At 38.6% G+C, this 23,017-nt stretch overlaps 1 protein-coding gene across 1 annotated transcript in view; it reads right to left on the reverse strand.

Moving 5' to 3' along the window:
* Nucleotides 1–3,046: 3,046 nt before the first annotated feature.
* The window catches only part of HIBADH (3-hydroxyisobutyrate dehydrogenase), an 89,656-nt gene continuing 69,685 nt past the window's right edge, over nucleotides 3,047–23,017 (reverse strand). Inside the window, exons 5-8 of the mRNA XM_065630126.1 lie at nucleotides 18,142–18,275; nucleotides 17,568–17,644; nucleotides 10,380–10,536; nucleotides 3,047–7,660 (exon numbers count right to left, since the gene is read on the reverse strand). Of these exons, the coding sequence (XP_065486198.1) occupies nucleotides 7,502–7,660; nucleotides 10,380–10,536; nucleotides 17,568–17,644; nucleotides 18,142–18,275 (527 nt within the window). The 3' untranslated portion in view covers nucleotides 3,047–7,501. The remainder of the gene's footprint in view (nucleotides 7,661–10,379; nucleotides 10,537–17,567; nucleotides 17,645–18,141; nucleotides 18,276–23,017) is intronic.

The raw sequence follows: 23,017 nt of genomic DNA on the forward strand, positions 1-23,017 counted from the left end.
AAGTAACTTTTTTTCCCAAAATTCCAAGTATGAGCTATTTGTCTAATTCCCACACTTCAGCACTGTTGAGGCTCAGCAAACATGCCAGACTGCTAGTCACCAATTGCCTGTTAACATCTCTGCAGAGGAAAGGCACTATTTCCAAACCAGGATCCTGCCCCTCCTCACAAAGCAATTTTCTGCTGAGATTTCTGACTAAAAGGAACCCAGTAGCTTACCTGCAAGTAAATAGCTCGTTAAGGCTGGAAGTAGGGTTTGTGTGCAAAGACTGTCCTATGCAAATCAGAGCTGATGAGCACTTAACTAATCTGTTTACAGACCAGAGCTGCTGGGCAGGCCTCAGCGATTTTCTATCAAAGCAAAGAACCATTCTTTATGGGCATCTGGTTGTCCCTGAATTGGTAGTTTAAGCATATACCCTTGCTTCAAAGAAAGATCAAAGGATTTATTACTTCTAAATGAGTGCATTATTTCCACTTACTACTTTCTTGTTTGCAATGTGTTATTAACAGCACCATGGCAGGGTTTCCTTAAGACTTGAGTTTCTCATGGATTCCTGAACGTGATTTTCAATGTTATATGTAGCCTGTAATTTACAGGCTGCTACAGTGATGGAGAAGGAAGTAAAACACTAGCAAATATATTAGAACATCCATTTGTGGAAGATGGATTAAAAAAGAAATAACAAAGAAAACCAGCTATATTTTAATGTATGAAAATGGGTATTTTTCATTTTTACTGTAAACAATGAGTCTGTTTCAAAATGACAGACACAGGCCAGTGGACAGAGCCAGTTTCGGCTCCTCTTCATATGAAAAGAAACACACATCGCTCCCACTCTCAGAAAAAGCTGAGATACCACAGTCACGAAGTAGCACAACAACCAGTTCAATGAACAAATTCCTATTACCCCATAAATGCCTGCCATCGCCATCCTTTTGGCTCACTGTTTATAGCTCCGTTTACTTATTAAGTCTGGAAGAAACAAGGGAGACACATTCATTATGTGCTTTCTGGCACTACTGGGAGCACATGGAAAGCAAGTCAGACCTAACATCTTATTTGCAGGCACACTGAAGCCTACAGTCAGCTCGGGCACAGCGCTGGAAAAGGAATTTTCGGGAGGAAGCACAGCAGTAGATTCCAGGCAGCCAGGGCCAAGGCAGACAAAGCTGCCAAAACTAGAGCCACAAGCAGCCCCAGGGAGAGTTTTGAGAGGCTGGTGTGATTTCATTGCTCAGACAGCAGAGTTGGGTGGTGCAATGCGGGACAGGAACCGCATTCTGCTGGCTGTGACTTCAGTGGTGGTATCTAAAGATGTCTGCGGACTTGGTGTCTCCGTCTTTATCATGGTGCCGGAGGGAGCAGATTGCGGTTCTCTTATCTGTTTTACAAGGAACCACCTTCCTCTGATAGGCACAAGATGCTGCCTACTTCTCTTTTATTAAACGCAGACCTCATTTGCATCTGCATCACATAAGCTAAGAGATTTATCTACCCAGGGACAAGCAGAGCAGAAAAGTCACAGCAATGGGAGGTGGGGACAGGATCCAGTGGCTTCCCAGTGAGAGTATCGTGTTGGCATTGGGTCCTGTGACCTACTTATCTCCATTTTCTCACCAGTGTTTTCCTCTCCTTCTCATGGCGGGAATGAGAAATTGGCTATTTTTGAGCAGGAACAGCAAATGTAGCTCTAACATAGTCAAAGGCAGGAAAAAAAACCCCAACTGACATACTGTGAGCTCTTGGTGCTGTGCAATAGATGGGTTCAAACAAGGTAGAGCTTGTATTAAAACCTTGTACGTAAAAATGCAGAGGAATCCAAGCATGTCTTTAATCCATGCGTCTGAAGCTCCAGCTTCAATTAGTTGTGAGTGACTGAAGTCGTTTTTTTGTGGACTGCAGACTGACAGCTGCTGGACACAATTACACAACACCACGGGGACTTGTCCCAGGCATCGTACAAACAGAGGAAGAAAAAGCAGGGCACAGACTGCCAAGATGAAGCTGTAAAACAGGTAACAGCAACAACATTCAATGCATTAGCCTACTAAATCTTGGTCATTGAAAGCTTCTAGGATCTATAGTTACGGAATAACACGCATGATGACTGGAGAGCAAAAATGACCTACTATTGCTAGCCACAAACTGGCCAGTTTCGGCACTGTCTGCACAGCACTGCTGCCCCAGGACTGGCCCAGCTTCCCAGGAAAGCCTCCGGGACTACAGAGCTGCACAGACGCAAACAAGCGAGCTCACTGCTGGCTCAGGTATGTCTGCAACCAGTGATTACAGCCCAATTAACACCGTTAAATCATTTGGAAGAAAGCACTCAGACAAAACTAGGCTGCTCAGAGATTTTAGGGAGTATTCTTTAAGATTCTTTCCAAATCACTTGCTTCCTTACAGCTGTTGGTGCTACAAGTTGCCTGCAGAAATCCAAGGTAGTTTTGTCATGTGTCTCAAACTGGAAGACAAAAATTTCTATGAACACAGCAGTAACACTTGATTCAGGCAAAATAAAGCTTATGCGTGACCATATTTGAAGGCTATTACTTTTGGTTTACTTGTCTAGTTTCTCCTTTTAATTCCAAACAACAAAATACAATTAATTTCTTTTCTAAAAATATGGTAGGGACTGAAATTTATTGCAACAATATTTGCATTTATTTCCAGGGTAGGTGCGTTTCAGGTGTGTGCAAACTTACCTTTGTATCTGTTGTATTTCAGTTGTTTTTGTCCAGAGCTACAAGTGTTTTTGAAATCAGTGAATTTCACAAAACGTGTGTTAGCACACTTATCATTTCCAGATAGGGCATTTACTTTACAAACAAAACATTGTCATCACTAGTTGAGGCTCAGTAAAACTAAATGAAGAATCAGACTGAGTTATCTGTGACCTCAAATGAAAATCCAGACCTCATCTCAGGCTCAAGGTCAAAAGGAAGTGTTGGGTGTAAATACAGAAAGAGCTAGATGGCTTTTAATTATACAGTAGTTATTATGAGACACATAGTACTTTAGAAAGGTTTATTCACCTGTTTCAATTTACCCCATATGCTCACAATCCATGATGAATGCCAACAACAACAAAAAATCACTGCCATATAGATGCCTAGTTCCATGTCATACATCGATTGAACACATCAACCAAAAAAATACTCATTCTCTGTTCACCTAAGAAAACTTTGTAACTGTTGCTATCATTCTTATTGGAAAAAAATAACTCTGCCAGTAGGCAGAATGAGTTGTGATAAATTATATGTAGAAAGCAACAAATCTTAAAAATACCAGCAGCTTTTAAAGACCACACATCCATTATGCTGTTGCACAGAATGGCAAAGACATTCTTGCTATTGAAAGCTTCAGCTTTTCAAAAGCACCGTTTATTCTAATTTGTAGATGTTGAACTAAACTTCTCCTACTACTGAAATAAAACTTTTCAATTTTGCAAGGCTTGCAGTAATAGTTCTAAGAACTTGATACTGAGGTAAACAAAAAGGCTTCCCCTCTGCAAGTGCCCTAACTTTAAGACGGTCTTAGGAAACCACGAGTCTAAAATACTGCAGAGGACCCTTGCTCTACACGTTGTGTCAGTGCACCAAGAAAACACAACAGAGGTTTCTAAACTGCATCAGAATGTTAATAACTTCCTAGGCAGCCTTGTAAAGACAGACAATATTCTCAACTTTTCTTGGGAAAAGGCGAATTACATCTATTTTTATACGAAGGAGGAGAAGACACTGATGCTGGTATAAAGATCAATCAAAAAAACTACAAGTATCACTACCAATCAAATTAGTACCCTCAGAGTTGTGCCTGGATAACTTTGGTCTTGCAAATCAAGCTGGTTGACTAAAAGCATAGAAAGACATCTGTTGCTTAAATATAGCAGCCTTGTGCGATGGCAGCCCTCCTCCGCCCGCTCCAGAGGAAGCCCCAGTCTTTCTGTTCCGTAAACTATGTCATAAATCTTCTAGTGGCAGAGGGCCGTAAGATTTGAACAGCTGAAAAGACGGGTAGCTCTGCTCTCAGGCAGGCAGGGACAGCAGCTACTCTGTCCCCCTCGGCATCTCTTTCATCCACTGGGGGACAAGGCTGGGATAGAGACCAGCAATCTTAATTTCAGTAGCTCCTGCTGGATCCTTCCTCTCACAGCCACCTCCCCAACTCCTCGTGCTCCTGACGCCAGTAACGTGGCACAATCCCCACCTGAGGGATGCACTTGAGCTCCTCCAGAGCTGCATCCTGGCCACATCTGCTCTGCAATCACGTGGGCATTCAGCACACACTGTGAAGTCTTGGCAGCGTTGTACCTAATGGCAAAATTCCCACTGATTAAAGCAGAGCCAGAATATCACGTATAATACTTTTACTTGGGTCAGAATACCTCCTCTTCCTCCCGAGGCTTGTAATAGCCATAAATAAAGTTAAAGCAATATAGTACTCAGCAGTTTTAATAGAAGGCCTCCTCTGTTAAACGACCACCAAAAATAGTTGCCTAAGATGGGTTATATCGAATCATAAACAAGAGAAGGCTGCTTAGGATTTTTCTTTAAAACCATCACTACTTTTATGGGTTGTCAATGTTTTCCTGTTAGTCAATAAATGCATTTGATATAGGTGACTTTCCAAAGTAAGCATGATGGGAGGGCTAGTTTAACATTCAAGCTAATTTAAAAAGAAGTTACCTCAAGTTTCCCTTTGGGACATTCACAAAATATGCAGTTAATTTGGTGCACCTAATTTGTGTGTATGTACTGGGAGGTAATTAGTGTAGAAATTCAACCGATTTTACAATCTTTCTATTGAACTCAACAAATTACTGTTTTCAACACCTGTTTCTGGCAGTGACAATAGTCTTAGTACTTGCTTGATTTCCACAGACCAGAAGTATACCCCATGCAGAGCAAAAGATACATTATATATATATGCACATGCAGAATAGCCAAAGCTAGCATGAATATCACCACCATTATATGTACCCAGCCAGGAAATATTCCCCTGCAAAATTAGGAAAAAAATGTGTATTCTAATATAAATTGTATTACTAGCTTCAGGTATTGGACATCATTAAAGGTTTCAAGGCACTTTCCATAATAAGACTTATTTAAAAAGTTGTTTCTAACTTTGCCAAACTAACTGCTTGTTCTAAAATTTTACATGCTGGCTGCCTGCCCTGAAGCTGTGGTGGGTTTTTTTTGTTTTGTTTATAATTTCAGCCAACAACCTCCTCCAAGAAGGAGACCACAGAACATTCTGTTGGTTTGCCAAAATAGCATTCTGGCAGCCTTTACTCCAACTTAATCACCCTGTGCTTTGGAGCAGGAATTTAAAATTTGATCAGAAGTTGTGGGGGAGGAGAAACGAACCCCGGGAAGCCTAAGCTACAAGCCTTTGGGAGAAACATAAAAATAACGACAAAGTTTCCACATGCTTAACAGAGACTTTACGATTTCAGAAGCTAAAAGCTTCAAAGAGCGTGCCTCACTGAGCGTATTCGCTTTCCTCACGGCTCCCAACATGTACATGTGTATATAATGTCCTCAGAAAACAACTGATTGTGCTTCCTGCAAGCCCAGGGTTCCAGGAAAGCCCAGGGTTACCAGAAAACACATTAACAGCAAACGCTGCTACACGCTGGGGCAGGCGGTAGAAGGAAACATCCCTCAGCAGTCCTGCTGGTGCCAGTCAGATCTCCGAGTCAAATACAGAGGAGACAAACTTAACCAGGACTCTCCTACAATTCCTTACCTCATCCATTATAAAACCTCAAAATGAACACGGATCCTCCTGGGAAAAAATGTCCTTCACTATATGACCTCAAATTAATTATGAGACTAGGTCCATCCTTTCTATTATACAAGGCAGGAGACCCATAGGAAAAAATGTTGAAGTACGTGATATTGTTCTCAAATGTCAAACCACACATCTGCCACTATGGCTCCATGTTTCTGCATTTTCCAGCATTTGAGTGGTTGACTTTACAATTTTAATAGTTTTTAGTGCAGGTAGTTTTGTCTCTAATTTCAAGGAATAAATGCAATCCCATAAAAACAGTGTTTTTATCAAAAGAGAGACAAACAATTTCCTAAAAGTAAGATTTCTCCCAGTAGTCCTCTCAGGTAACATTAATGAGCTCCAAATCCCTGAATAACCTAGAATGTCAAACAGTTTTCAAAGAAAACTGAAAGGAGAATAGATCAACCAGTACTGTTTAATGACTGTATGAAGTTACTACTGTGTCAAAATACAATGTCCAGGTTCTCAGAAGATCATTCACAGACGTGAGCTAATTCAAGCACGCAATTTTGTTACGGAAATGTGCATATATAAGAGGATCCCTCACACAATCAAAATAAGAATGCAAACACATACTGACCATTAAGCCTGCAAGTAAATCTGAGTAGTTCTAGCGAAATCAACTCGAGTATTTATATTCACAAAGCCAAGTATGTACCTGCACTTTGCTAGACTAAGGAGATGGTGAATGGTTAAGGTAATACCCATGCAAACATATTACCATCGGCATTTCACAACAAGAGCTCTTGAAAAGCTTGGGTTTGCAAGACAATCTGTAGAAAACCAAGCAAATTAAAAAAGAAGACCACTTGGTACAAGTTTTTGGTTAATTGCGTGTCTACAAGAGTGCATCAAAACAAAAAGCGAGTATTTAACAGTATAGATTTTTATTTATTTTCAAAATAATGGGGTTTGTTTAAATTTAAAATACTTCAGTAATTACCTAAAACAAATGTACACTTTGTTAGAACTTCTGCTAAGCGCTGTTCTTGAGTTCTGAAAATGTGTGGCAGAATACAAGAAAATATAAAATTGGGTTAGCAAAATACAGTAACGGAGCTTTACAAGAAGAACAGACATTCTATGTTATTTTAACTAAGTTTATCAGGTAAACATGCTGTAACAACTCTCCACTTAGAAATGCGTGCCTAAACAATTAATCTGCAGCCTGAATCCCAGGAAAAATTCACTACTGATCAACTCGAGGCTAATAGGTCCAAGGAAGAAAAAAGTCCCTCTCAAGCTGTGTTTCTGCATTGAACAAATCTTCCCTTTTTCTATAAAGTATTTATTTTGAATTTTAATAGATCACCCTATATCATAAAATCACTATATTCTCTTACTATTCAAGATTCACCTAAGTTTGTAGCCACAATGTAAGTTATTTTATATGCAAACAGTTAAGTGTTTCATAAAAAAAAAATTTATTTATTGCATCTAGTGAAAAAAATTGATGGTTCTTAAAAAAAAAGAAAAGAAATCACTGTCTGGCTAATTGCCAAACCGTCCCTTCCTCTGGCTTGCTTTTTCAAGAACTATGAAAAAACCCTGGAGTTTGTTGTGATCTAGACAACCAAAGATGATGAGTCTGTATGGGATTAGTATGGACAGTGTTTGATTAAACCCACATACTTCTCAAACGAGCTATAAGGATAAAAAAAAAGGTTGTTCGTGATTGTGTCCATTTCTACAGGACAGCTCACAAAGTTTCCTCCTCACGTAAAAACTGGAAAACAGCTGAGAAGTCTTTCAGGGCGTAGCCTTTTGCACACATCATCCTGTAGATCTGATGTGCCTGGGATCCCAAAGGAACTGGTGTCTTTGTGTTGGTGGCAGAAATCTGGGCCAAGCCAAGATCCTGTGGGGAAGGAGAGGAGGGAGGAAGAACAGGGCAGAGAGGAAGAACAGAAGAAAAGAAAAAGCAAAGAAGTCAGGGGAGAAACAGCAAGAATATAAAACACCATGTACATATTATAGGTTATTTGGCTTCCATTGTGAGAACTCTGCTGCCAACAAACACAATACTCCAGCCTTAAAATTTCCCTCCCCAGAAGGGAGCCTTGTTTAGTTTTTCATTTTTAAAACAACAATTGTTATTCAACAGAAAAACCCTAAACTTTTCAAGGCATGCAACGTCCTTCTGGACAGGAGGAATTTTAACATTCCAAATCTCTATACAACCTAGTAGCAAGACTCAAGACTCTTCTTCCTCACTTTGTTGTGTCACCTCCAAAAATAAAATTCCCCTGGTTGTTCACTTAAGCATTTCACATAGGTTCTAATGGCATCATTTTTTTGTTTGAGCAAGATGATATCTTCCTTTCCAAAAACAGGTTAAAAATCAAGCAGGAGAGATTTGAATAACAACAAAATTGAAGCCACTTAGTCTACATACATTTACTGTAATGTGGCCAGTTAATAGCAAAATGAGAGGCATAGGCTACTCTGTGAATATGAATGGTTTGCAGCCTAACTGGAAGGATGTATTAAAGAATTCCTTAGGGGACTGTCCTGGGTCTGCTACAACTCAAAGTTCTCTTTAATGACTGAAGGTAAAGGGATACAGAGAATAATTCTACTGCATTTTTAAACACTAAATTTGGGGGGGTAGGGAAAAGGAGGGGAGGTTGCAAGAGGATGAATTTGAAACCTGTCCTCCAAGAGTCTTTCGCCAACTGCAGCTACAGCTGAAATGAATAGGACAGAACTCAAAGGCAAGTACCAGTTACTGTGACTAACCATAGTTAGCTAGAAGTAGTGAGCTGCATGCATGTTGGACAGAAATGACAAGCGAGGCTGGAGGATGTCTTGAATTCTAAGCTGAGCCAGACATGAAACCAATCAAAGGAAAAGCTGATAAGGGCCTGGATATATAAAGACATCTCTTGTTTAAGTATGAAAGTGATGCTTGTGCTCAAGGTTGCCTTTGTAAGGTCTTGCTAGGGAAATTAATTTTGCAGCCCACATTTCAAGAAAGTTGCAAAAGACCCTCTCAAATGTTACTAGGAAGTGTCTGGATTTTCTGCCCATCTAGGACTACGACGGTTCATAGAATTTGCTGGGGTTTTTTTGTTTTGTTCTGTGTGTGGGTTGTTGTTGTGTTTTTTGGTAACAAATCTTTGATACAGAAGAACTGAGAGACTATAGTACTCCTGAGAGCACCTTTGGCTTCTCAGGGATGACTTACAAGACAGGTCTTTACTTCCTGTGTGTCTGGCTTTGAATTAGCACAAGGAAATTCAAGATCTTACTCTACTCTCTAAATGTCACTTCCATCTGTAAATCGGCTCTATAAAGGTCACTCTGATACAAATCAGAATTATAGTTACTCTTCCTATTACCCTTGAATGACTTCAAGATCTACAAAAATGGGAAAAACATACATATCAGATGTCACAGGATTCAAAATATTCTTCATGTACATCACGGCAGATCATTCCTCTTTATCTTAGCAATTCTGTTGAAAGCCCGATGACCTGATAAATCTAGGAACAGCTACTTTAACCCGACTTACAGTAAGATATTCCATGGCATACTCCTAGCCTCTTCTAAATCCTCTTTGTGAAACCTATTGACATATTATCCAGTTTATTCAACAAAGCTTAAATCATGTCATGGAATAGTAGAATGGCAAAATCATTTAACTCCAAACTACTGAAGGTGCTTGGTTTTGGTAGCGGTGATTGTGATCTGTTTCTCTCTGAAGGGGCACTCATAGAAAATTCTGAACACACTGCTGGCACAAATACAATTTCATAAAGCAGGTCTGTTCATTTTAATAATGAAACTCTGGCTCCAAGATGGCTGAAACATCAGACAACATCTCAATAACTCAATGGACAAGGACCCCTGACTCCAAAGTGTGGGAAGGAAGGTGTTTGGTTTGGTTTTGTGTTTTTTTTGTTTGGGGTTTTGTTTGTTTGTTTGTTTGTTTTAAAATTTCGTTCTATAAACTAGAGCTTTGAAGGAAAAAACCCCACCAAAATGTAAGTAAAGCTGTGAAAAAATCAGTCTGCAGGGGTGTGGGTTGAAACCTTTCTACTTTCTGTGTTCCAAAGGGCCTCGGGCAGAAAGACAAGCACATAAGCAGTTTGCTTAGCAAGGAAGCAGATGCTAGAGGGCATGTCCAGTAGCACAGTTTAAGGTATCTGGAAGAGACTGGGTCCAAAATCTTAGATGCTTATGCCACTATTCACATCTAATTAGGTCACCTGTATTTCCCCGAATTGCCCTCTTGAGCTTACGCTCCTAAGTTCTAGAGCAGTCATGCAAGAGGCACCTAAATGGCTTGCTGAACGCTTGCCATACACACAAGGACTCCTGGATTAAGGCAGAATTGAAGAAGACAGTGCATATAATCTCATTGAGTGGCTCAGCAGCGGTAGTAGCTAGAAAGAGGCTGAAGGCTGCGGAAAAGTCCCCTACACAACTCATTAATTCAGAGCAATGGTAAGGGGTTGGGTTCCTCTCTGTTCATGCACACATATTTCCCTGTAATCATATTTTCACTGGGAAGAATGTTTGCTGGAAGCCCAGAGAGAAGCAACTGTACATACTTTACATGGAGTATGATGTACCTTAGCCATCAGTGTTGTTCCAAAGCCACCTTGATAATTATTAGCAGATGGTACTCCTTCCATCACTCCAGGAACAGGGTTGTACGTGTCGCTAGACCAACAACGACCTGAGCTCATATTTAGGATTTTGGTCAGCAGCTTTGGGTCAAGGCCTAATCTGTCAAAGGTCAAGGAAGAGAAGTGTTAATGTCAAAATGCACAAGACATGGGTGACTTGTTTTATATCTTAGGACCCTACCGTCATTTCTCTCCCTTTATTATAAGTCATGAAAAATGACAGAGTATTGATATTGGGGGTAGGGATGCTGTATCTTAAATTAAAGAGCATCAATCCAGCATTTAAGCACTAGATTTTCAGAGCTTTTTTCCTTTTGCACTAAACAAATCCCCTTCACGTAGCGATTTTGGAAGTGCAAGCAAAATAAAGGTCCTCTGAGAAGAGCAGTTCCCTCATATTTCAATTACTAAAACGCATTGTCTGTTCTGCTGCCTTCTAGGTCACATACTTGTTCTTCATATAAAAATTATATTCTTTAAAGCTGAACATGGCAAAAAATTCTCAAGTGTGACAGTGTGAAAGTACTTGTTCAATGTGTTCATACATGCACACTAGCGCATTTTTGATGTAAGCAAGATAATGCAAATGATCCTGCTCTAATAAGTGAACAAATCCACTACAATTCTCAAAAAATATTACTCTGGTACATAACTGCACATTCTTTTCTATTATTAAATCTTCATTATACACTCTTGCTTATGAGGCAAGCCTGCCTCTCACTGTGACATATGTTATCTATTCTCAAACATACATTATGGTTCTGGGTCAACTGTTGATAAGGTTACTGATCCTGATAAAACAAAGCTTGTCCAAGTAGAAACGTCATTTGTTCTATCACAGAGCTGATGGCATAAACTGCTGCTCAATGTGGACCTTGAAAGCACTTCAATACTAGATCCACATGTATGCTGCTATCAAGTTGCAAGCATAATTTTGCACGAATTAGCTTTACGCCCACAATGAGCAGCAGCAGTTTATCTGGCTCTGTACAAATATTCAGTTGCGGTCATGAAAAAGAAGAAAGCAAGAGAATTATCTCCAGTAATAATCCAAAATCAGAAACGGACACTTTAAAAGGGATATATCACAACATACTTTGCCACGGACAAGCAAACAGGTTAAAAATAAAACAGCTTTTCCACACAGTTCCAGCTGAGTTTTAACCTTTATAGAAGTCAAACACTAGCTCTTATACCACAGACTTCTTACAGATCTCCATAGCCATGGGGATCCTAACACTGATTCCAGGCCCCATAGTGCTCAAGGTTTTAATTTGTAGATAAGTAAAGCTCATTACCAATGGAATAGTTGCTAAAATTTATGTCTAGTTATTCCAGTGGGCATTTTGGATTTTAAAAACTACATTAAAGACAGTGGGCCCTACAGCATGATTCCTGTTCCCACAACAGCATGTGTCTCCTGCAGTTCTGCCCTCCTAATGCAAAGCAAGATCACTTGCTGTACCGCAGAGGTAGCTTTTTAGCATTGCTGCTGTGCGGTCTTATTTATAACTTGCTGCAGCAGCCCCTGGAATTCAATGGAAAGTCCCCAGCTGGCCTGGATGGGATCAAGTTTTAATTCTCCTCCCCATTTTTTTCCAACCGTCTGACTCAATTGAATGCTTTCAATTGCCATTTATTAAAAAAAAAAAAAAGTATTTTCCAGCACCAATATGTTTTCACAGTATTTTAATTGTACTTTTATCTTGCATAGTGCATCAAAGCCTTAATGAAGAATCACTCCGAATAAATGCTTTTATTGTTGTCATGGAAAAAAATGCATTAGGAGCAGACAATGCCTGAGCTTTCAAATACACAGAGGCTGCTTTTTTGGCCAAAGCAAAACTCTTGGCTCATTTGTTTCCTTGTCATTGTTACATCCAGATCAGTATATCTAGCAGAGTAGTGCCTGCTTGTGCTGTGTGTAGCTGCACGCAGAGGCCCGTAATTACAGCGGCGAGTAAACTGCAAGACAGAGAGCTTATTATTTCAAAATGCATATAACCCTCCCAAAGAATGCTCTTCTCGGTGTTCCAGTGACCCTTCTGCTAAAGTATTATTTAAAAGATATATTATACAGATATATAAAATATTGTCTGCACTAGATCTGGCATATTTTTGCTCTACAAAAAGAAAAAGGACGATAGTGTCAGTTTAAATCCCCACTTCTTCAAACTTCGTTGCTCTTAAACACCATGCAGATTCTCTTCAGGAGACCCGAATCTATTTTTTTTTCTCCTTTGCAGCAAGTGTATCACTAATAAGAGCAAGTTAGAAGTGCTTTGCATTTCATCTTTCTGAGGATCCATCCACTGGTGCATATATAACTGACAGTTAAAATTAGACATATATTAAAATCAGTTACTGAGGAAGTCCTCTGTCTTCCACTGTGCCCAAAGCTTGTAATGGTCTGAAACTGGCTACAATATACAGTAATTGTCATTCAGTGAGAGTCTATCCTAGAAAGTCATGCTTCAGTGGAGAAGACTGAGTTTCCATTTGAAATCAACAAATTAATCCAAGACAGGTATCTGAAAGGGCAAGTTTAATAGGAAGCAGCTACTGGGCTCTCAACCATGATAAAATGTTATTGCTGTTTCCCTGTAAATTGGCTGGGAACATATGATACTCTCTGCATAAGAGCTCCATCGCTGTTCAAGAGATATACTGCTCAAGCTATCAAAATGATGACAGTCTGCCAGTCCCCATAACAACTTGCCATTGGATGTGGCGAGAGCTTGTGCATGTGCATGTGAATTTACAATTACCAAAATGTTCTTCTCCCTTATAAGCAGAAAAGAAGTTGATGTATTAACTGTACTTATAATAGAGCAAAAACAATTGCTTCCCTCAAATCAATGCTTCTTCAATAACATTCCTAATGAACTGAACAGCAATGGACACACGAACCAAAAAAACGGTTAAAACATGATCCCTTCCAGCCACTGCTCAAAAATCAAGTTTTGCTGAGCTTTGATAAAACAACATAATGAAATTTTTGTACACTCCTCCAAGAGTTCAGTCTGGAACAGAGAAAAATTGATATGGCATCTCACAAAAAAGATACATCCTGGTCTCATTTTAAGGTACAACAACTGACGTAGCTAACTCTTGAGAATTTCCCATCTCAAGGTGCTTTGGATAAATACCATAGGAAGTTGCTAATGTTTAATCAGAACCTTAGGACCCTTCTAACAGAGCTAAAAATGACTTCGTCATTGGCGTTTTAAACTAGATAGGTGTTTTCAAGCGTCATTACTAACTTTCAGAAGACTTAGCTATAGCCCCATGCTGAAGACAGCAGAGCCACGGTGCTCTTGGAGGAATCATTTTTCAAGGCAATCTTTCTAAAATTTGCAGTGGGAATGTACCCAGGGCTAATCATCCCTCAGGCTGCAGCACACGCTCCTCTCTCTACTGTTGACTCCCCTTTCTGTTCGTGTCTTCCATGCACAGCCCAGGCGTGTTCACCAAAACCACAGACTGTAACTACGCTTAGACTTAGCATCAGAGAGCAAAGTTCTCTTACCGTCTTTTCACTTTATAAATCTAAAAAAGCAAACAGGCACAAACCCCTATACAGAAAAATTGCCTGGGAAAGAACTGTATTCGCAGCTTTTGGCATAAATCTGGGTGCTGCCACAGTCCCTCCTTGCAGAGACGACTTTCTCTGCTGTTGAAAGTACAAAATTGATTTTGCAGTGAGGTTATTGTCATTGAGCTCTTATTGCTCTCCTGGTCCCTTATATCCCGACCATATTAAGCAACCTTGTCCTATCTTGTGTCACCACATAAGCCCTTCCCTGAGTCTGTGCCGGCAGTTTCTGAAGGGACCGCAAACTGCCTGACAGGCAGCAACTTCCACCTGACCTAAACACAAACCAGGCACCAGCAATATTGCATTTCTGAGCTTTATTTTGCTAGTATAAGACATCGTTCCACTGGACCTCAGGGCTCAGTAAAAGAAAGTTACTGACATTGAAATGATCAGTAAAAAGAGAAAGAGAAATAGCTTATGGCTATGGACAGTATCACTTAATGTTTATATTTCTTATTTGTGAAGTTTACATATACTTTGTGTATTGGTTTGACATAGTAAGTCACTACAGTGTTTTGCAATATGCACATTATCCATAAAACTGTATAGCAAAATCTACTCAAGATTTTCCTACTGATAAGTTGCACAATCATGCTAAGAAAAAAAAAAAAGAAAATTCAAATGAAAATGTGAATTTATTTCCAGAAAGTTTGCCACACCTTCTAACTTTTAGTAGCAACATTCATAAAGCATCAGGAAATTAATGGAAAAAACCAAACCAAAACAAGCATTTCAGTGGTCAGAACTCAGGATGATTTTTTTTAATGAGTTACACAGTCTAAACCAAATCATTTCCAGTGAAAATGGACATCTTCATTAGTAAATGAAGATGATTAGTAAATGAAGATGTTAAAGTAAAGTAGAAAAGCAAGTGGAATACAAATGCAGAAGTTACATAGCAATATTGCCAATTTTTCTTGGTGTTTATTGTGGAATTTTTGCTCATTAATGTCAGTTTTTCTTCCTCCTCACCCCATTCTATTTGCTACTTATGTTGAAGTTTGGAAAAATTCTATAATTTCAAATATAAAATAAATAAAACAATAGCAGATGTACTTGAAAAATCTGAAATGAATAAAACCAGTAACTCACTGCTTCAGAAAATGAAAATTTAGGCTGTATGCTTTACGAAAACATTAGAGAAGAAGCAGATTATTTCTAGAATTAATATCATACTGTTTTGAAGACTAAGCTCAGAGTATATATTGGTTTCCGGAAGGTGCTGTAATACAGCTTTCTAGTTACATCTAGTTCAGTCAGTGATATTTTGAATAATTAATTATCCAAAGTCCTTAAAATTCAAGATTTAAATGATGTAGCAGATACACACAGTGTATGACATGAAGATATTTTATATTCTATCTAAAAATTAAGAACATGTCTAAGCTCCACAATTCCCATTATGAATTTTTTAGATTTCCAGTGTCCTTTACCATTATTAGGTCAGAGTCAAACTTTCTTTACTAGATATGCATTAAACTAATAAATCAAGTTCAGCTTCCTACACTCTCCAGACTAGGCAGCCACACCATCCTTTGAGTCTTAGACTTGAAAAAAACGCTAATAATTAATATAGCAAAACATCTAATAATTAGAATTACAAAGGTTAACTTGTACATTAGAAATTTGTATACACCAAAAGTGGAAAGCTCTTTTTCTAGTTATAAGCAGAAGTAATCTTCTCCAGGATTTAAATCACAGCACATTAAAATCAATGCAAGGGGTCTAAATTACTTCATAAGGCTTTAAATTACAGCCTCTGTCTTAAACCTCATGCAGTTTGGGACTAAATGAGATTCTGCTCTCTGTATAATTCAGGTTACAATCAGCAGGTTTCTTCTAAAGTAAGTACAGTTCCTTCTTGACTACCATGATGGTAGGGGAGGAAGGTTTGTATACTGCTGCCTTTACACTGGATTTTTGTCTACAAATGCTTAATACAAATTCAGCTAAAATGAAAATTGGAAAATGATAAAATGAAAAAAGAAAATGCTAAACACTTTCAAGCCACAGTGGCTGCAGACATCAACTCATTCTGCACAGAATATCTGTCTTCCAAACCTCTTGATTTTATTTTATGTTCAATTCAACCTCTTCTTACAAATGTAGATAAAAACATAATGAAAAATCAGTTGCATACACTTTAATAAGTGGACCATGACTTCAACCAGAACCTGATGAAAGCTTTACACTACATTGGATAACAATAGTTGTATACAATACTACTGTTTTTATTATGGCTTGATGCAGACATGCTTCAGTATCTAACAGACTCTCAATTTTAAAATGTAAATGGTACAGGATATTGATAAACCAATTAGCACTGATGCAAAGCAAATTCCTCTTTTATCTCAATTACAACATGACAACTTAATAGGTCAAGATAGTCTAACATCTGAGACAAGGGCAATTCAATAAAACAACTGCATCTTGATATGGTAATTAAGAGGAAATGTGAATCCATTACATTGCCTCGAGTGTGCACATGTAGGCGTTCTTTTTTATTTATTTATTTGATGCCCTCTTGCTGTTTTTATAGTGTATCAAATCCACATAAGCACATGGACTAAAGCCCAGCTGATACGTGAGTATCTACAATATCTGTAGTTTTAGCAGGTGAATTTTAAACATGCAACTGTGCAGATAAATAATTCATGAAGAGCCCTTAAAAGATACACAACTGCAAGATAATCTCTTCAAACACAGGACTTCTCTGTGCATAGACCTGCAAACAATTTAGATCTTACTAAGAGAATTTATGAAGGTTCAAATACTGTGTTACTGAACTGGTACTCGCATGCGCTTTATTGGAAAACAAAACAAAATCTCAAAGACCACAGCAAAATAAATAGGTTAGAATTGGAAAGAAAAAATAATTTTGTTTGAATATGCTGCCACTTACAAGTCAGATGCATCACCTGCTAGAAAAGAAATAGTATTCTTAGTATTGACAAGAGTGTAGAGGAGCATACTCCAGCTTTTTTGACAAAACAGGAGTTTGGCAATTAGGACAAACAGCAGTGGTAAAGTCAGTCAGGAAGGCAGATGTTTTCTTATGGTTTGATCTTAATTTGATATATACACTATACTGGAAGTTTTACTTTAAAATATATTTTGGAACAACTTAACAAAGTAAGCAAAGCCAACAAGAGCTATATGGGAGTATAACACTCTGAATACACTGTACATTAGCTTAGAATACAAATAAAAGGTTACCTCTACATTACCTCTGCATGTTTACAATGCGAGACAAACATTACTGTACATTACACTACAGCAGAACAAATAAACGCTAAACTTCAGATGCAGAATGCAACCATCTACACAGCCAATACAAGGGAACAATCCTGTCCTGAAGAGCCTTACGTTAGTTAAATAATCCCTGTAGAATCTCAATGGCTTTATAAGAGAATTGCTGGCACGAGTTTATCTATGCCACCTAAACACCATTGTCCCAGCGAAAGTCAACCGTAAAACATGAAAACTGTTAACGCAGAAAAAATGCTTAAATCCAATGCAAAAATCAAACAAACCTTATTCCAAGATTCATAGTCTCAGCAGTTCCAAGCATACTGATGCCCAAGAGCATGTTGTTGCAGATCTTTGCAGCCTGAAAGTAAGTTAAACCGTCAATTAGTTTCTGCATATGGAGGAATCTTCTTTAACTAGGTCCGGGACAATGTTCCGACAGCTCTCTTGTAAAGGTAGGTTCCTTCGGAGATTAGGAAATATTTGTTATCTTAGTATAGTATCTCAGTTAGTATACATGGCATGTAAGGGCTCTTTGTCCTTCAGAACATTTAGTAAATCTAAATTTAGAAGAAACAAAATTAAAATCTGTGTTCTCTAAGAAGTATAATCTCAACAAGCCAATGTAGACAAGCACTAGGTCAGATGTTTTGACACTAAACTATACAACATGCTAGAGAAGAGTGCCATGAGGTTATTGTATAAACACATGGTTAAAGACAAGTAAACAAGCAAACAAGTATGAGGATATATTATAATGCATTCAGTTCTGGAATAAAAGAGTAGGTACCATTAAAGAAAAACAAAGCAACAAAACCAAAAGACTGAGATAACTAGTAACCCCTCAGGAAGCATTACCTGGCCGGTTCCGACCTCTCCACAGTAGACTATGCTAGAACCCATGCATGTCAGCAACTCTTTGGCAGCATCAAATTCTTGTTCCACTCCACCAACCATGAAAGTAAGGTTTCTAGCTCGAGCAGCTCCAACACCTGAATCAAGACAATGCTGGATTTAAAAATCACTATTTTTAGAAAATCTTCAGAACTTTATCTTATCAGTAAGGGTCTGATGATGTAAAATTCTTGTGTTTAATACTTCACTTATGGTGAACCTCTCTAAGTCTATGTAAAAGTAAATCTATAGTCCCAGTACTTACCGGATCAGAGATCTTAATTCTCAGACATTTGATGAAGATAAAATCACTTTATCTTTCAGGTGTACTGGCAGATAAACAATTCACAAGACTTAAAGAAAACTGACAATATCACTCTTTATAGTTTCATATAGTTTCAACAATCAACCTTTCCTGCATCTTTGCGCCCCACAAAATTCACTGTATCTGAATTACTAAATAAAGTTTCTGTTTTGTCAAACTACTTTTCACATATGACTATTAACGAAGTATTGCTCAAAGTTAACTCTGCTTTTATCAGCCTTTCCAAATCTCACCTAATTTTTATGAATGCTTCCTGATTTTCATGTAATTGAACATCTAGAAGACATAAGCATATAAAGGCTAGCCTTCTGAATCACAAGTTTATTACATTTCTAATCTGAAGCAAAATTCTAGTTAATTTGAGAAACTTTTTGTTAGTTTCCTACACATAAATACATATAAAATGACATAAAGAACTATGTAAACCCCAATGTCAAACGATACATACACACACACACAAACATGCTATTCCCAGTTTTATTCCTTTAAGAACCTACTTTCAAATTACATGTGCTCAACTTGGTACAGTGCTCTTAAAAACAGAAAGTCCAAGTGAAACAGTTTGTTCTTCCTCCACGTGGTGCACCATTCTGTTTCTACAGTGTCAGGCTGCTCTCCAGCCATGCTTCACAGTTCTTTGTCGTCAATTAGCTACCATAATAAACATTAATAAATGTTTTTATTGAAATAGTTTCCAGAGAGTAACTGGAACTGTCTTCACTGCGCTAGATGTTGTATAGCCACAAATGAAAATGCATTCTTAAAAAGCTTTTCAGTTGAAGATACAGTGCTTTTAAAAACAAAACAAAATGACCAATGTACCCTCAAATAACAAAAAAGTTATTCAGTTTGAAGTATATCACACTCAAATGGGTCATTTCTTCTTTCCTTGTTCCCCACTAGTAAAGGAAATGAGGCAATAAAAAACAATAGAAAGAGAAAAAAATAAGGCCATAGCTAGGCAATCCTGGCAACCAAGTTTGTGCACAGGAAGTTCTGATAAAGCGGGCAACCATAGGAAGCTAATCAGAGCTTCTCTCAACTTAAATCCTTAAGCCCATGTAAGTGCTGTGTCACAGATCAGTACCGAACTTCCTTTCCAACATCAAGGACAGCTACACTGCAGCTCCCCACACTGAAGAATTTGAAGAATTTTTGTTTGCTTTTTCATAAATATTTCAGTTGATGCACTGTCACTGTGTGACTACGACTACAACTGCCCCTTTCTGTATCTGTCAAGTATTTATTTCCCCCATCTTGGCACCCAAGATGCACCATCTTTAGAAGTCACTGAAGTATTTCAGACTTGATAGATCAAGGTCTCAAAAATAGTTAATACCTACCAATTATGTGAATATAGGCAACAGAGGAGAGAGGCTCCCACTGATTAAGTGGCTGATAAACCTATACTACAGCTTGAATCACAGGATTGGTGGGGTTAGAAGGGACCTCTCAAGGTCATGTAGCTTGACCCCCCTGCTCAAGAAGGGTCAGCTGGAGCAGGTTGCCGAGGATGGTGTCCAGTTGGCTTTTGAATATCTTCAAGAATGGAGACTCCACAGCCTCTCTAGGTAACCTCTTCCAGTGCTTGGCTACCCTCACAGTAGAAAAGTGTTTTCTTGTATTTCAAATGGAATTTCATGCATCTTAATCTGTGCCCATTGAGTCCTGTCCTGTTACTGGCACTACTGAGAAGAGTCTGGCTCGCTCTTCTTCATCCTCTCCCATCAGGTTTTCATACACATTGATAAGATCCCTCCTGAGCCTTCTCTTCGTGCTAAACAGTCCCAGCTCTCTCAGTATCCTCATATGAAAGATGCTCCAGTCCCCTCATCATCATTGTAGCCCTTAGCTGGACTCACTTCAGTAAACCCGTATCCTTCTTGTGCTGGTGAGCCCAGAACTGGAGCATCGAGGAGAACTCAGATCCACAGCTTCAAAAAAAATCAGTCTATATACAACGCTGCTGCTCCTAGAGCAACACTGTTGAGGAACCAAAGTATCTACAGTGGTAAAGATCTTCTTGTTCAGGTTTTGAGAGACACCCTGTTTGCAGCCCTTAATCCCACTTGAACAGCTCCTCTCTGGGCAACTCACAAGAACTGGGCTAAGAGTAAAGCCTAGATTTAAAGCTAACACAAACCAGTCATTGTCATCTTGTTGGCTACGGGTTTACTATGTACATGACCACAAAGATTGCTACATTAATAAACACAATGATTTTCATTCCATTCCTCTAGCTATTTTTATTCAAACCACATAATGGCCTTTACCACTAATCCTGTGATCTGACCTGCAGCAAATTAAGTAGACAATTTAAGTCAAAGCTTACAAACAAAATCCAGTACTATCCATCATAGGTCAATAGCCTTGTATCTAGATTACAGACTGCTAAATAGCTTCAGAGAGTCATTTATTAGAGCAAAATTAATGCTGACAATAGTTTTCAGCTGGTTAATTTTCTGACAGCTGCACTCTCTCACTTGTTCAAACACTTACATTTCAAGTAGAAAAAATAAATTAGTTAAGTAGAAAAAAAAGAGCAATTTATTGTATAATGCAGAAAGCTTGGAAAATTCTCTTTTTAAAAACAAAAATCCTGTTTACTTCACAGCAAATTTTATCATCTAGGGTCTTTGCCAACTATCAGCTATTTTATCAGAATTAAACAAGCAATGCAGCAAGTCTATAACACTGGCAATTTAAAAAAAAATGGCATGGAGCCTAGGAGCACAAGAACTGTAACTTCAGCTAAAAATAGAAATAAAAAATCATTAGACAAGAATGTACAGCTTTATTTCACAATCACAGAAACCATATCAACAACACAGGCCAGTAAAGTATTATCAGCTTCTAACAACACTAAAGAGAGCAAGGGAGAAAGCAGAGCAGCTAGTGTAATTTTAAAAAGCTAATGGTTGTTTTTTCTCTTTTGCTTTTTAAAGACCTCTTAACACCTAAAATAGTGGCTTATGTACCACCGCTGATTAGTGTCAGAAGTCCTTCAGAATCTCTTACTTCTTTCTAAAATACAAAAAGCGTCTTCTCATCCTGAGGGAATGGTCTTCTGAGAAACTGCATTTTTGATTAGCATGTGTATGATTTCCTCCTCTGCAAAGCAAGCCTGCTGGAGCCCGTGGCTGCAGTCCTACGCTCGGCTTCTCTAGGATGATCCATCCCCCAACAGCTGTGTGCATAATCCTTAAAGGAGGTCACACCAGCAACCCCACAGAGTAGCTCAGCACCAACTCAGTAGGTCATTATGCCATCAGAGTTTTTCCCAGAGATATAAACTGACGGGACCAGGTTAGCAAATAAATACGCAAAGAGATCCAGCTAGTGAGGGGGCATGCAAAAAATTAATCCAGGAAAAGCATGGTGAGAACTTATCAAGTAGCACTGCAGTATGGCATACCCACTTGGAGATGGGTTTCCCACTTGGGTACTAGAAGGTTTTAGACTAGGATCTGAAAAACTAATTTCTTTTATCAGAAGAGGTACATAAAGAACTGCTCTTCAAAGCATCATGTCATATCTGGCTGAGTTACCTGTGGGGCAAAGATTTGTTAAATCCACATGATTCTTACTTTGATTTTCAGTGAAACTGTTGCAGAGCATCAAAATTTCAAAATTTTAGATGGAAATGTGAATAGAGGCTTAGGAGCCCTCATATGACAAGAGCAAGTGGTTGCAGCCATCCTGGGACTGTTTGGAGAAAACCTCAAGTTTCAGCCACCAGGCCTGGCAGCCTAGTTCAGTAGCCACCCTGTCCTTCCATATTCACTTTTCATGGCTGATCACAACAGCATTTAACGTCTTGGAAAAAGTCTTGTAATTTGCCACTGACATTTCCAGTTAAAAAAAAATCTTACCTCTATAGCTACATTAATAAAAGCAGTGTGGTTTCAACCAGTTTGCTTATTAAGAAGACAATTTGCTAGATAAAATATGTTAATGTAAAGATGTTACATGAAAGTATCTACTTTTGATTTCAATTTTATTACATGGCCATAAGAAGCACAGAGTGCAGATGAGTTAAAAAGAAGTGATATTATAAGGTTACGCGTTAGAGCACCACAACAGTGGTGATGCTGAAAAGAGTTACGCTGCTGAAAACGCAGAGCACCCCAAGCATATCCCTGTGCCAAAATATTTGAACCACTGTTGTGTTGCACCTGCAGGTAAAAAAAAATTGTTGCTGACAAAGTTGAGAAGAAAAACTGAAACAACGTGAATATGGCTGCTTCAGAGACTCCAAAGGGCAAGCTGGAGATGAGGGCTAAAACATCAAGACGCTTAGGCAAAAAACCCCATCTATTTCGTCATTTTTCTATTCAACATGTAGTCTACTGTGCAATTTTAACAACTAATCTAAACTGGATAAAAAATAAACAAGAGAAACAGTGCCAGAGTTTTAATCCTCTCCCGTTTTACAATATTGCACCCTCAAGCGTAAGCGTCGAGGCTCTGCCTGCAACACTTTGCGAAGTGCAAGGGAACACTGGCCCTCTATTC

The sequence above is a fragment of the Caloenas nicobarica genome, chromosome 2 (assembly GCF_036013445.1).
Source record: "Caloenas nicobarica isolate bCalNic1 chromosome 2, bCalNic1.hap1, whole genome shotgun sequence".
Taxonomy (NCBI): Eukaryota; Metazoa; Chordata; class Aves; order Columbiformes; family Columbidae; genus Caloenas; species Caloenas nicobarica.